Below are 15113 nucleotides of genomic sequence, written 5' to 3'. Positions count from 1 at the left end.
GGACTCGAACCTGTAATCCTTAGATCACAAGTCCACTGCCTTTAACCACTTGACCAAAACGCCCTCTCCAGATCGGAGCGCAGGGAGTGGGGGGGGGCAAGCTGATATGCTAGCATTGTTTTCATGAATCTTATTCAAGCCCGTCCAATGAATAGTTCTTTATTGAAACACCCGTACAATTGCAATATCAGTGAGACTCTTAGTATTACAAATATTGTAAAGATATAGCTGAAAGGTTTACCCTACATGTTTGTTACGTATAGGGCAATCATTTTGACATATACCGTCTTATTATTTGAGGGGTTGTGAAAGTACATCAGTAAACTTCACGTTTATTCTCCGATGAATCGTATAAAGTTATGCATCATTTTGAACCTGGTCTTGCTAAGTTTCTTGTAAGTTATGTGTAATTGTTCATCATAACATATAGAACATTCGTAACAGTCCGTTTAACTGACCCAGTATCTTACTGTAGCAGCTCCCTGGTTTTAACTGGCCATGTTTAGGTTTTTAGTTGTTTCTGATGGTGTGAGACGTGGGTCTTCCATGCATCATTATAACACTAACAGCTTTATTACTTTAAAATGTTGGACATGGTTTATTTAATTGCTAATCAAATCAAATTAAACCATTTCTATGGTACTTTGCGAATTGGTCATAAACACAGGATGGTGATGGGGAAAACTTGGAAGTTAGTAATAGGAATTAGATGTATGTGGAAATTGACTCTAAAAACTTATTTTAAGTTGATTTCTATACTTTCGTATTGTTTAACTCAAATAATGTTGAGAATTAATTCAATACGTAGACGTTTTAATAAAATTAAATAAAGCTGCATGCTACTTAATAGGTTATAACGTTGACCAACCCTTATAATGTTCACACATAACTGGATAGCCCTGCAACTAATTAAGAATATAAATATGTTGTATCAATCACATGAGTGCTACTTATTAGTGAGTTATTTATCGTTTAACCAGATTCAGACAATACTGTGTCCTACCAATTATTTGCAATGTTTTATTTGTTTGTTTCCAAACCTTTAATATCTCTGCCTACTCTCATCTTTCCTGGTTTGATTTTGGTGAAATAAAGTAAAATTATTTTTTTCAAGGTCCTTATCTTTCATTTAAAGGTCTAGTTTGTTACCAGCAGATTGTGGCAAAAACAACACAAAGTGCAGAAGCTAGAAATATCCATGATGGTATTCTTCCTTGTGAATTAAGTCTTTCTAATAAATTTATTTTTTCCTTAAAAAGCATTAGGGTATTTAAAGGATCACTTGCTTAAATGATGATTAATCCAGATTAGTATATATGTGACTGGCATAAGTGTGTGTGTCTAAGCAGGCTTAGATATAATGAAAGGACGGATCTGGTTTTATTTGAAATCAATAAACTCTGGTATATTCTTCTGAATGGTAATGCTTGTCATGATCTTGGTCATTTGTATATATGGAGGAAAGAGGAGCTATTTTAATTACTGACATTTCAAGGTTTCCGGGGGGGGGGGGGGGTAGGAATATTGTATTCGTGTAAAATGGGAATAAATTAGAAAACAAAAATAAAACTCTATAGTATATATGTGTAGCTCTACTAACCCGTTTCGTTGTTATCTTGTACGGATACCATGTCAATCAAAACATATGCAATGAATTGATAAAATATGAATATAAGACAAATATTCATATCATTTCCCGCGTGTTTTTAAACAGACACAAAAATACATACATTAGACGATTTTAAAGGAGTCAGGATCCGGGTTGGATGTGGGGGGGGGGGGTTGGAGTGGAATTTGTACAACTACGGTATAGTCGGTAACTGATAATCTGATTTAAATATTCATAAGTTGTCATCCGCTAATTGTTTATTTTTTCTTGATAATTATCTTCAAGTGTATAGGATAGTTGATTGCCACACCCGGACCTTCCAGCCTCATGCATTACTTATTGTTAGTGTCTATGACTGGGTGGAGAGTTGATTGCGCCAAATAATAGAGGAACAACTCATGTAAACTTTTGTATCACGTTTATTCCAAACGTAGAAACAAACTTATAAAAATCTGGAACTAAACAGAAATACATATCTTTAAAATATTTTCTTGAGATAAAAGTCTGTAAATAAATAACGAGCATTGGTATGATAATTAACAACTAAGCATATCATATCAACATTTAGCAGAACACTAGTAGCGTGTATGACTTTGAAACAACATAATTGACATTACCGACCCTTCTTAACATTTCCAATATACCACTATAAATCCTCGTGAAACATTGGTATTATTCTTCTGAAACAAAGCTTATCTGTAGTAAAATCAATGACGTTAACAAATATCTTAATCAAATAATGTCTTCACCTAAATGAATGTACTGAACATATCCCGCTTTTACGTCACCATTTCGATGTACATTAAATATGAAACCGTAGAATGTTGTCAATCATATTGCATCGTTCTTGTTTATGTTCATTAAATTTCGGGGCAAATGCTCACCATAGCACATACAACAGTCGTAACAACATTCCGTTTAGCCGACCCTGTAGCTTACTGTAGCTGCCCTAGCATATTTGCCTTTGTAGCAGACTCCCATGATTTCACTGGTTATGTTCATTTTCTTCGTTTTCTCCGGTGTTAGGAGAAGGTGGTATTCCATTAACTAAAGCTGCCTATTACATCATAGGTTGTCAATTGACCAAACCGTGAAATATTCGCATAATTATTGGATACCCTGCAACTAACAAAGACATCTAGATATGTTGTCACAATCACGTGAATGCTTAAATGATTATTGTATTATTCGTCCTTTAACCAGATTTAGACAATTTGTGTCCCATAAATTTAGTGTCATAGATATTTGTTTGTTAAAAAACTTACTTTAATCTTCCCAGGTGGACTGAGGTAACATTATGTTTTCAAGTCCTTCTCATTCCTTTAACGGTCAAGTTTGCTACCAGCAGATTGTAGCAAACACAGCACAAATTACAGAAGTGTACTTTTGCTATCCGTTCTTCTAAGTTCAATCTTACTCAATTATTAACTCAAATTTATTAAGGTAAATGTTTCTGTGATGGTTTCACGTACACTCATGTGTAGAGGACATTAAATACCTGTAGTGTCTAGGTCAGAAATGAAGATGGACTGGTAGTGTAACGGATGGTGACCGATTTAAGCAGCGCGATTCAACATTGTTGTTATTTGTATGGTTTTAAAATCATACCAGAAACTGGTTTTAATTGCCTATTATATGTGTGTGGGGTGCATAGATAAACGAAATTGCTTGTAAACATCCGACTCACCGTTTCCCAGAATGTGAATGCTGGACATTTTGGCGATTTAATAAATGAAGAAAGAGGTGATACGTATATTGATAAAATGAAAGAAAATTGAAGATTTTTTTTTTTTGTAATTTGTGAAAATATTATATTCGTGATATGGAATATACTGTATCAGAAGAAGATCTTGCAAATATATTTTTAGTGGCTCCAGATTCGCTCTGTAGAGCAAATCATTACCAATGATTCGGTGGAGCTGTGATTAAGTCACTTTCCACGCACATTTACACAACAAGACCATAATACCAGTTAGTGTGTGGGGGCAATTATACTACTGCTTCGTTATGTTGTATAGATACCATGGTAACCAAATAACTGAACACGTATTATGTGACGCTGTATACGAACACAATGTTGAAAATGAGCATGCACATGAATAAGTTTTTTTCTTCAAAATACTACGTCACGGATATAAATATATGCTAAGCCCGTGCCGTAAATTGCTTTCTGAATTTTGTTAAAAAGCATCACACCTACTCAGTCAAAAATGTTTTATTGGTAAAAATATCGATGCATACTTTTCATCTCTAGAATCTTAACGTTGTGACGTCACTGTACGCAGCAAAGTTAGTAAATGTTACTCGTTCTAATAGTGTCAGTTGTAATGGGAGTTGAGGGATCCCTATTGATTATATTTTATTATTTATTTAGATTAACGTGACTGACATAAATGTGTGGTCCAAGCAGGCTTATATATGAAACGGCAGATCTGGTTATAACTTGAAACAAAAAAAACAAGTGTATTTTTTTAGGCAGATTTCATCAATTAGATGTATTTTAACATGCAAGGAAAATTAAAGTAGAGGTGTCTGCATTAAAGGTCAACCTAAAGGTGTTAAATTTAAGATTTTATTTAACTTTCAAGAAACGTCTTTTAGTACCACCCTCTTTATATGTACAGTACTATGAATAAGCAGCAGCATTATGATACAAAAAATGGCAACGGTGAATCTGAACTAATAATGGTGTAAAATATTTGCATTATTTCTTTCGTCGTTTGAGTATATGAGCAACCCAAACCAAGTCCAGCTAATACACAGAGACAGAGCAATGACGAGCTCACGTCGTTTCTGCGATACTAGTGTAATAGACACATAGGGAGTATCGGTTACATAAACACACTCTAAATATTCCTTAATTTACAGACCGTCGCTTCCTGGTCTAAACGTTTCTTGCATAGCGTTGAACAGAGAAAGTCAACTATTGGAAATTGATTATGTGCGCATGTACAAACTTCCAATTAAACATACACACACCCATGGTAAAATTTAGAAAGAAAGCATACTGTGCAGGGATTATTGTATTTCATGATGTTTTTCAATGTTAACAGATCTATAATCTATTTAATTATCCTATTGTATCTCTTATTGTATACTTTGACCGGACAACTACATTTCCCAAACTTTCATAGATATCTTTACACTAATAACAATACGATAGAAACATACCATCTAAGACGAAGGAGGGAGGGGGGGGGGGGGAGCGGGTGTAACCAATATGCCACTTTGTGGGCTAAGTAAGATTTTGCTTTTTCTGACATTAAATCAATCCAACAACGATGTTCTAGGGTCTATCTTTAAATATTGCCCTATTTTACCTCCTCGTCATCTTCTCTGTCGTCCATGGTATCCATCTGATCATCTCAGTGAGAAGTTGGTCATTATGACTTCACTCAGTTTGTGATGACATCACTCAGTGTTTGATGACGTCACTCGGTGTTTGATGACGTCACTCAGTGTTCAATGGCGTCACTCAGTGTTTAATGACGTCACTAGTGGTTGATGACGGGTTTAAACTAATTTTGTCTTCCCTATTAAGCTGATGTTTATATTCATGTTATTAAGTCCTTGCATCTTACATTGACGAGTCTGTCTCCTTTATTGACTTTAGTGTGTTCAATGCAGATGTGTGTTTACCTGCCAGGAATAATTTACTGCGATATTTTTGAAGATATATCATTCTAACTTATACATTGTTTGCTTAGCCATATAATATTTTCCTGAAATTCATTTTCCAAATCTCATGAATATAATATTTATCTTCCTTTCAGGTCTGTGACAAAAGGGGCAATCTACCAGGAGAAGAGGTAAGAGAGACATAGATTAATGTTCCTGTTAATTAGTAACGGTAATTTTAATAACAGACAAAGAGGTATAAATTAATGTTGAACAAAGAAATAAGACAAAAGAGTATTAGACTTTGTTTTTCATTAGGAGGAAAAGATTTATAACTGTCGTGTATCGAACAGGGAATTCAGATAGGCCAGTTACAAGTTTATAACTCGTAATGATGATAACACTGTTCTCAATGTCAAGTTTAGATGTGGCCTAAATAATCTTACAGTACTTCCGCACACACAGTCAAAGAAATTATGAACAAAGAAACGGATAGACTTTAAAATAGGTGAAGTCCGGTGTTATGGTGTGTTACAAGCCTCGCACAATATTGGAAAATAACTTTTAAGCTGTCAATCCCCTCCCGCCGGCAGATGCCTAATGATTATTTTATTTCACTCTGCTGGTGTGCATATCATAATTCGTTAGCAATTAGAAAAAAATCAAGAAGATAGTTTCAATTTCTCGTAGAAAATCCTTTGTTCATTAATTTCTCAGTGAAATTTTTTCCACAGTTTGTTAATCGTGAAAGGAATTGATAAAAAAATAAACATTTTGAACATTTCTCTCTCAAAAAAACGAGATCAAGTCTAACTGTTACTATAGCCATACTATACCAGGGCAGTTCCGTAAACTAGTAAACCTTTTCACCAAAACTTAAAAAACGTTGAATCATTACATGTAGGGTATCAGATGAAAGCTAAAACTCTGAAGTTTCATAATATTTAGCTAATTTTCACAGAACACATTGTTTTCATGCAGATTAAGGTGTGTATTAGTCAACCGAAAAAATCTCAAATTTGCTTCACAAAAATTTCCCCAAAACAAAATGCCTATTTTTGCCTGTGTATCTTCAGAGGAATAAATATTCTTAGATTTGCTGAAGTGATATAATATATAGATTCAGTTGACAAACAGATAAAGTTGCAGGGATTTTCAGTTTTCTGAGAATAACTTTTTTTACAAATGTAAATTGTCATGTGTACGTCCGTCACAGAAAAATCACATTTTTTAAAATTTCATACAGAAGGAGGTACCCAGATTTCAAGACATCTACAATTCAATGCACATTTTGAACACTCAATAACTACATAATGTGCCTTTAATCCCTAGGATTTTATTTTTTTCAGAAAATGCTGTGACAGACGTACGTATTTTCGTACGTCCGTCACGTACGTCCGTCACGCGTACGTCCGTCACGCGTACGTCCGTCACATTATTTTTGTTTAGATAAACAATATATTTTAACATGTTTATCACTACAGTACCTCTGAATTGAATAATCAAACCCATTTAGTCATTAACACAGATATTAGGTAGTTTTGTGGTTGCTTCATTAGCATAAATGTAGTGGTATGCAAACATTGCATACTTCAGTGTCAACTAGCATATATATTTGTGTTATTGGAATTAGCACTTGGCAAGATATCAAAGAAATGGCATGGTATTGAACCACATGTTCAGTATGCTATTGTCTACATTGATATAACACTTTCATCTGAAAGCCTTGTTCACATTTATAAAACACACAGAGGGGATCCGATCGAATCATATCCCTGCTCGAGATCAACATCCTAGTGTAAATACTATCCTTCTCAGGGTCAGACCGCGACATGTTGGTCCCCTGTTCTGGGGGATATCAGTTCCAGAGTGTGAAGACTCGGGACCAAAGTGACCGGAGATCAAGGCAAACAAACTACATAACACCATGCCTGTTCCACTCACTATTAGGCAAACTTACCATGGACATATATATGGAACTATTAGCTACAAACTATTTGTTTGTGTACAACATTGTTTCTTGTAGTTCTGCCATTTATCCTTCCCTCTGACCATGAGGTTTCCTTTCAATATCCAACACACTGTATATTTTACAGTGTTCAACTAGTTTTTAGTAAATAATAAATCAGTTTTAGAAGGAAGATTGTCTGAGAGTCATCAAGAACTGTTATTGCAATTGTTAGTATTTTGTTACTGCTGTAGTATGCATGTTATTGTTTTGATGTAATTTGTTCTACATTTTCTTTAGGTTCATTACCTTTTGTGTTGGGTTTCAGGTATCATTATGTGGAAGAAAAGTTAATTTTGAGCCACATGTGCTCATAGTTTTATGTTGGTGGACAGAGTTACCAGATGGTTCTTCCTTAACTTCACAGTGTTTGTGTGTATTACATTTATACATGTTTCATAGTTGCTATACTAACCAAGGGTGTGCCGCTGTATCTCTGTATCTTGACATGAGATATTTAAGAACTATTGCCAGTTAATGCTCTCATAGCTATTCAGCAATACTGCTGAATAGCTATTTGTAGTATGCACACCCTGGTTATAACACTGACTTCACTTGTTATAACAGTGTTATAACACTGACTTCTTTCTCCCACTTTCACCTCAATATTGAATCAATACATTGCATGCAGAAGTTAGTGACACTCATCTTTATTAGAAATTTGCCATACACTTTGTGCATTTGCACTTTTGTGAGAGTCACCATACAAATGTTGTAACTTCCTCTTCATTGACTCAGAGTGGGAAATCAGAGCTGGAGCATGAGTTCAAGTGTGAACACTATAGGAGATTTTGGAAACATATTTGCGGTTAAATTGTCAACACAGGACTAAGAACAGGGGATCCAATGTGAACACAGCCTAAGAACTCCTGAAGCAATACAACACAATGGATCACACATCTGAAGTTCTGAATATCTTGTTTGCTGAAATGTGCTGTTATATCATCCATACAGAAGCTTGCAGTACATGTATTTTAATAAAAAAAAACAATTGTCAAGTAAATAAACAGGGTGTGAAGAAAAGTGAAAGAAAAATGGTTTGGTGCTCATACCATTAATAAAGACCCATCATTCTGACCCACTAGAGAACTTCAACTCCCTAGGGGTCTAACATCTGTATTGTTTGAAATGATGCACACAAAATTTTAAATGAGCTTACCATTGATGATTTGCATAAAACTTAAAGTGAAATATAGATTTCCAATAGAATAGAAATTTTGTGAGAGGGTAAACCTTCTTTTCACTATTACTTTTACCTAAGTTGTTCCATTAGCCACAAGTAAATGAGCTGCATTATTGTGTACATCTGTCAACAATGGAAACTCTGGGTGAAGCTCTGTCACAAATTAAAATTTTAGGGATACCAAGTAGCACTTTTGTTTGTGACGGACGTACATTTACTATATAATTTCACACGTGTACGTCCGTCACAAAACATTGTACGTCCGTCACAGAGGAATTTTTGAATATATTGCAGGGAAGTGATATAGGTTTCAACTGCTTGTTTACTGATATGTGTAGTTAAGAGTCTTCTTCATAACATGTATAGTAGTTTTAAATTGCATCCAATCCCAATTCACAGAAATGTTCAAAAAAAAATTACGATCTGAAAAAGTCACTTTCTCTGGGTACGTCCGTCACAGGGAGGTTTTTTGAGTATTTTTGTAGTTTATTTAGATGGACAAGGAATGAAACTCCATACAAGAATAGTACAAGGTAGATGTTCCATAAAACCCAAATGAAAAGTTATCTCCTATATATAGCCATTGAGATATGGATCAACAAACTGTCCGAAATGTACGTCCGACTTTACGGAATTGCCCACCAGCAAACTAACATGTTCCTAGACAATGGTACTATGGTAACCAGAGATGCCCGGATGCTACGGGAAGGGGACAGGAGTATACTATGATCGCAAAATATTTTTCGAAACAGTGATTTTCTATCACTATAGTTGTGTATATTTTCGCATTGTGGTCCCAGGGTGCATCAAATACTTTTAAAACTTAATATCAGTAGTTTTTTAAGGCTTCGTAGGCAATATGTCTCCGGGTCCAACAAGACCACTGACGATGTGTATTAAGCAAGTTCTTGACCGTAGGAACATTCACAGGGTAGCGCTTTCAGCACCCCTGAACATCGGTCTGAGTCCGCCCCTGCCCCCCCCCCCGATCCCTTCCCCTTCCACCGCTCATATTTAACCTGGTGTTATCGGGAAGGTTATTTATACTAGTTGAATAAATCATCGTTTTGGAAAATAAGGTAACGCCAGCAAGAAAGACTCTGTCTTTCGCATTTAACACTTAAACTGTTAATAGTATTTCGAACTATAATATGCATTTATTATGAACGCCTAAACTGTTAATAGCTTTCCACTGAAGATAAAATAATCTAATGATAACACAAGTTCCATCAAAACAAAACAAAGCAGAACCCGGTCTAGCATGGTCAAGAGAATCAACTAAAATAACTATCCCGTTATATGTCAATAATGATCGATTCAGGGAATTTTTTTATTAAAGGAATGTCAGATAGTGACACGGCCTACCCAACATTCTACTTTACTTTTACACAAAATGTAACGATTGGCTTCAAAGTTCTAGAGGAAGAAGGGAGAGGGGTTGGTCCAGCTGGGAATATATAAACCACGTTTATGGATTAGTTTACCTTCAGAATGGAGTAAACTGGTCATTTAAACACCCTAGGAATGCTGCCCCCTTCACCATCTCTTGAACTCTAACCTTTCTATTGCATGATCACGTGAGTCAATGTCCAGTTTGATTTGGCTCCTACATTTGTGAATTCTTAAGAAAAGCACATAATGAGAGCTGAGTGACCTGGATATGGTTCTGTAACGATTACATGTTTGAAGGAATTGTCAAACTTTCATAATAATGAGAATGTTAAAACCTGCAGCTAAATTGGAAGTGGCTACTCAGCTTGACGGGATCAGCCTATAAACAGACGGAACATTTCCCTGCATCGCACAAATGTGTGGTAGTACATTGGGTTGCATTGATTGAGTCATCGTGATATCAAGGGAAATCCCCTGGATAGGTCATTTGATGGTTACCGGCAGGGAAGAGGATGGGGTGTGGAGATTAGTGAACTGATTCTTGTACAGTAATCCTGTTTTACACATAAAACTTTTTTATAGACTGGGAAACAGTGGCGGGGCGTCCATACAGTCAGGGGGCGGATCCCCCCTCCCCCCCCCTGACGGACTCAAATGGACTGCTGGCGCCCTTTCCAGCTTTTTACCGCTTTTTACTAATTCGCGATTCTTGACTTTTTTATTGCGCTTTCATCTACCTATTGACATTTGTCACATTTTGTTGGTGTAAATTTATGACAAAATGGCGATGACACCTATTTAATCTTCGTTTATCTGCAAATAAGCAAGGCGCCATCCTATGGTGGAGCTCAGCTTAGATAGTGTCGAAAGCGACCCTACAGATCGTCCCCCACCCCCCACCAATACCCCTAGCTCCGCCACTGTTGGGAAAGGATTATATCCTCGTGCTGTGAGTCAATATGGGTTGACATATGCTATTCATTTTGTTATTTATACACTTATTTCCAATATTTCAAGCAAACGGTGGAACATTTTTTAGAATCCAACCTTCACAAATTAGTCCTTTCAAGCACGGAATCAAAGCGACCACAACATTAGTGACCATGGTTTCAGAGTTTAAGCTTTTATCATGTTCAGTACTAAACTTTTCGCAGGATGTACTCGTTAGAAATCCCTCAAATGATCACTAAATTATAATAAATTGGACAAAAATTGTCAGGACATTTGAAAACATACAGAACGATTTTAAAAAGAATTTAAATTAAGTTTGTTGTAATATAAACCGATTATCAATGAGATAACACTTCTTATATGGCTGCATATAATTAATATTTGTAACATTTGAATAAACTACATTGTCTTTGTTTCTGTGATATCTTAAACATATTCATTACTTATACTTTCCCTCTATTTTAGGGATTCCATGAGGAGAGTTACAAGAGAAACCGGGAAAGGCTCAAGTAACTGTAAGTCAATACAGATGAATACTCTCTACCTTAGTATTTAAAATTGTATTTGTTTACAGTGATTGTCTGCTACTTTTAATTGGAACATTTTAATATAAATCTCCATCATTAAAAACATTTTTTATTCCTATATCTGTAATTTTCATATCTTATCTTGACAGTTATATTATCTGCTTCAACTGTAATTGGTTTTATTATATATTGTAATAACCAAGCTGATCCCCGATTAAATGTATGAAAAGAAGTGATAAGTTCCTTCCATTAACAGAAATAAAGAGTATATGTTATTGCAATAATGTTAGATCTACACAACCTCCCTTCCCGCTGCTTAGGCGTAAGAAGGACATACATTAAAAAAGATACATTTATTTATCTGCTAACATTGTGTAATTACTAAAACGGTTATGATAACGATTAGTATAATTCAACCTTTCCTCATTATATTATTAATTTTATCGAAACAATAATGAGAGATTATAGTGAGTCCTCCTTTAATACTAACAGAGACAAAGACTGTCAGAAAACATATGAAGTTTAATAACGAAAAAAATCTTAGTGCGATATGGAGACGTCACTCCGTTGATGACAAACAGAAAATAATAGAATATGTGGGAAAGAGGAAAGTTAAATCTGAGCAAGGTCATGGCTCGTCAGCTGTTTGGCATCTGTGACCTAATTAGGGACGTAAAATGGAATATTTAAAAGATGTGATGTGGGATCAGGAAGGGAAGAAATGAAAAACAGAATCATGAATTAACAGACAGAAGGAATTTCAAGGTCGGCAGGTCACAATACTGTTTTCTAAAACACAAACATTTTAAAGATGATAATCTTGTTCCATTTGTTTCCTCCAAATTTGTCTTGTGTAACAAATTATCTCCTTTTGCATAACACCAATAATTAGGGGAGTAAAGTATACACACAGAGCAAGTGAATTCCTTCGTTGAAGTTTTGAAGAATGTGCAATTGATGAGTAGATACCTACGAGGACAACAAAGGCTTTGGAGAGGGCGCCGCTATGAATTATGTGACCAAAGAGGGCAGCGTCATACCGGTCGGTTGCTTGTATCACGTGTCGCGGTGTTTTGTTAAGCTGGTTGGTTTAATTACTTGTATCACGTGTAGCGGTGTTGGTTTATGGTACTGCTGGCGCTTTTTATGGTGGAGGGGGTTTGTGTAGGTCTTACTTCTCCATTGTAATGTTAATAAGTAGTTTGCTCGATCCAGTTATGATGATAGCAATATTACCTAATATATATCAATTTATCTTTATATTACAGCTCAAATACATGATCATCTAACATCGCCAATCATCAGCAGGCAGGACTGTGACGTCATTAACTCTGTTCTAAAAACGATGGCAGTAATTTTAGTGAGAAAGAATCTGATAAAGGGTTTAGATTGTTAATATCTCCCAAATACTATAAACATCGCCAGATAGAGCCCCTGTATAATACACATGCATCTAGTCTAGTGTGATTGTGACGTCATAATATTTCTGTCTTCATTAAAGGTAATCTTGATGAACACTGTACCGTTTACAGTCAGTATGGATGGATCTTGTTTCGAGATTAAGTTGTACAATACAACTAATAACTTCAAATCATACAAAGAAGTGAAATATGTAGGTAACTGCATGTGTGTTATAAAGGATGGCTTTCAGCAGAATTTTAAGTTCAAAAGTCAATAAATAAGTAATATTATTAATGTTCCTAAACTTTTTCTGGTTTGTCAAATATTCACCTTTAAAATATGCTGAATGTCTAGAATGGTCCTTTAAAGCTTATTTGACCGTGTCGTAGGCTCCTCAGTGCAGGCCTTAATATTAATGTAAAGCTACTGTTTCATAAATGTTAATGTTACTCAACAAAGATACGGTTTCTTAACTTCACATTCCAACAGAGATAATTTTGACGAATTTCAATTTCATTTGTCCGTGTAAATGTTGTACCACGTAGAGTTTGTATTTGATGAACTGACATGACTGTCTCCGTATTATATTAAATAGTCCAGTAATCTTTACTGATGAACTCAGCTATTTAAAGTAACATGTCTCAAAATGTTAAAGTAAAACAACCTAGACTGAAAGCCAGTGGTCTAATGTTGAGCTTAAAGTCATCCTTTAATATGCTACATGTTCAACTACATAGTGTTGAGCTTTAAAATCTACAAGACGAAATTTGTTAGGTTTTGTTACTTACATTGCTGTCGATCCGGGACTAGATGGGTAACAAGGTGGTGGAGACATAAATGTTATCCTGTGACCATATCTAAATCTGACTTATATGCTGCTAAAGTTTGTAGAGACTGTACACTATGACAGCGACCTTATTTTCGCCAGCAACTGAAATAGTATGGTGACGTCACTGATTACCAATTAAAAATTTACTATGTGTGTGTCTTGAATTTAGCTCGATGTAATTTAGAACATAACAAAAACAGAGAAGCACATGTTACAGAGAATGAGTAATTATGAGAAACGCGTCCACTATTAATTAAGATATGTTACCCCACCTATTAGGCAGGTTTAACCACAGGTAGTATATATAATTTGAATTTTATTGCTAGCGGTTTAAATAAAGAGAAATGTTTGTTCTACCTACTCGTGTGTCCCTGGTCAGGTATTGCTGGTGACCTGCTCTCGACCTCCATGCACTCCTCGGTGCAGGATATAACATCCAATTGTGTGTAAAGATATGATTCATCAAAAATCCAGACCCCTATCCCCACCTTCCTACCACCCCCGTCACCTTCCCCTACTAACACTTTATTACTCAGAACAATACATAAACACGTAAATCTGTTAATATTTCTAAACTATTTTCAAGCAGACATGTTTGGAATGCTTTATTTAAAATCTGCATATAATGTATCCACATGCATTCGGAAAGTAGGAGTGCGTGATTAAACTTTTATGTGGTTTCTTCGTTCTTCCTTTTAATAAATTTAGATTTAAACTCTGACATATGGGTTACATAATGTCTTAAATCTAACTAGAGAAGAGCTACATTAACTGCGTCAACGTTAGGACTAAATGACATTCATTGGTTATCTACAATACCATTGTGTTATTAAATTCGTTCTACAAGAACTTACAGGTGATATTAATTCATATTTGTGGCATGTTTGTTCTATGTCAGCAATTCTTCATTTCTTTCTGTTCCTATGAATTATCGTTCTCAACATGAAGACAGTAATATGACGTCATATCATATGATTTAAAATAACAAATGTATATTACGTAACTGAGACTTCAATAAATTCATCTATCATTACTTTCATTGTATAATGTTTTCATTATTATTTTAAGCTTCGCTTTATAATTTTTTTTTATTGATTTATAATTTGTTTGTGTCAAGCCAAATCAACTTTTAAACTTTAGTTTATCAATTTTACGGCATATCCTACTTGTTGTATTAACTGATTCCATCAGCGCACGAAGAATATAACGTGAACGCTCAAAATAGTCCACCGACAAACAAACATACAACATACATATTTAGTGTTAACACTAACTCTTTGAAAGTAATAGTCAATTTAAGGGCGCTTTGATCATGCGCAATTAGTTCAATCTCTCCAGGTATGATGGTATGACGTCAATATTAGATGTTTAACATAACGAAATAAATTAATGAGATAGACAGGTTCCCATTATTGTTAGGGCTATTAATGGATATCATATTGTTATTTTCCATTTGCTTACTTTATATTTTTGCTACATTTTGAAAACTGTCTGTTAAAGTGTTCTTTACGTTTTGACTCAAAAGAGACTGTAACATGATAACCTTACAATGGATAGTTTAGAGGAAAATGTACATTTGACTTATTATAGAGAAT

At 35.1% G+C, this 15113-nt stretch overlaps 1 protein-coding gene and 1 long non-coding RNA gene across 3 annotated transcripts in view; one reads left to right on the top strand and one right to left on the bottom strand.

Annotated features, from left to right (window-relative positions):
• Positions 1 to 14532, top strand: part of LOC139969980 (uncharacterized) — a 121977-nt gene extending 107445 nt beyond the window's left edge. For both annotated transcript variants that reach the window (XM_071975478.1, XM_071975477.1), the window contains 3 exons: positions 5383 to 5418; positions 11227 to 11276; positions 12557 to 14532. In XM_071975478.1, coding sequence (XP_071831579.1) covers positions 5383 to 5418; positions 11227 to 11274 — 84 coding nt within the window. In that variant the 3' untranslated portion in view covers positions 11275 to 11276; positions 12557 to 14532. The remainder of the gene's footprint in view (positions 1 to 5382; positions 5419 to 11226; positions 11277 to 12556) is intronic.
• Positions 1 to 15113, bottom strand: part of LOC139970008 (uncharacterized) — a 62054-nt gene that overhangs the window by 7136 nt on the left and 39805 nt on the right. The gene's annotated exons all lie outside the window — the stretch shown is intronic.

Source organism: Apostichopus japonicus, chromosome 7 (genome assembly GCF_037975245.1).
Source record: "Apostichopus japonicus isolate 1M-3 chromosome 7, ASM3797524v1, whole genome shotgun sequence".
NCBI lineage: Eukaryota > Metazoa > Echinodermata > Holothuroidea > Aspidochirotida > Stichopodidae > Apostichopus > Apostichopus japonicus.
Note: the sequence above shows the minus strand (reverse complement) of the source record. Positions and strands in the feature narration are given on the sequence as shown.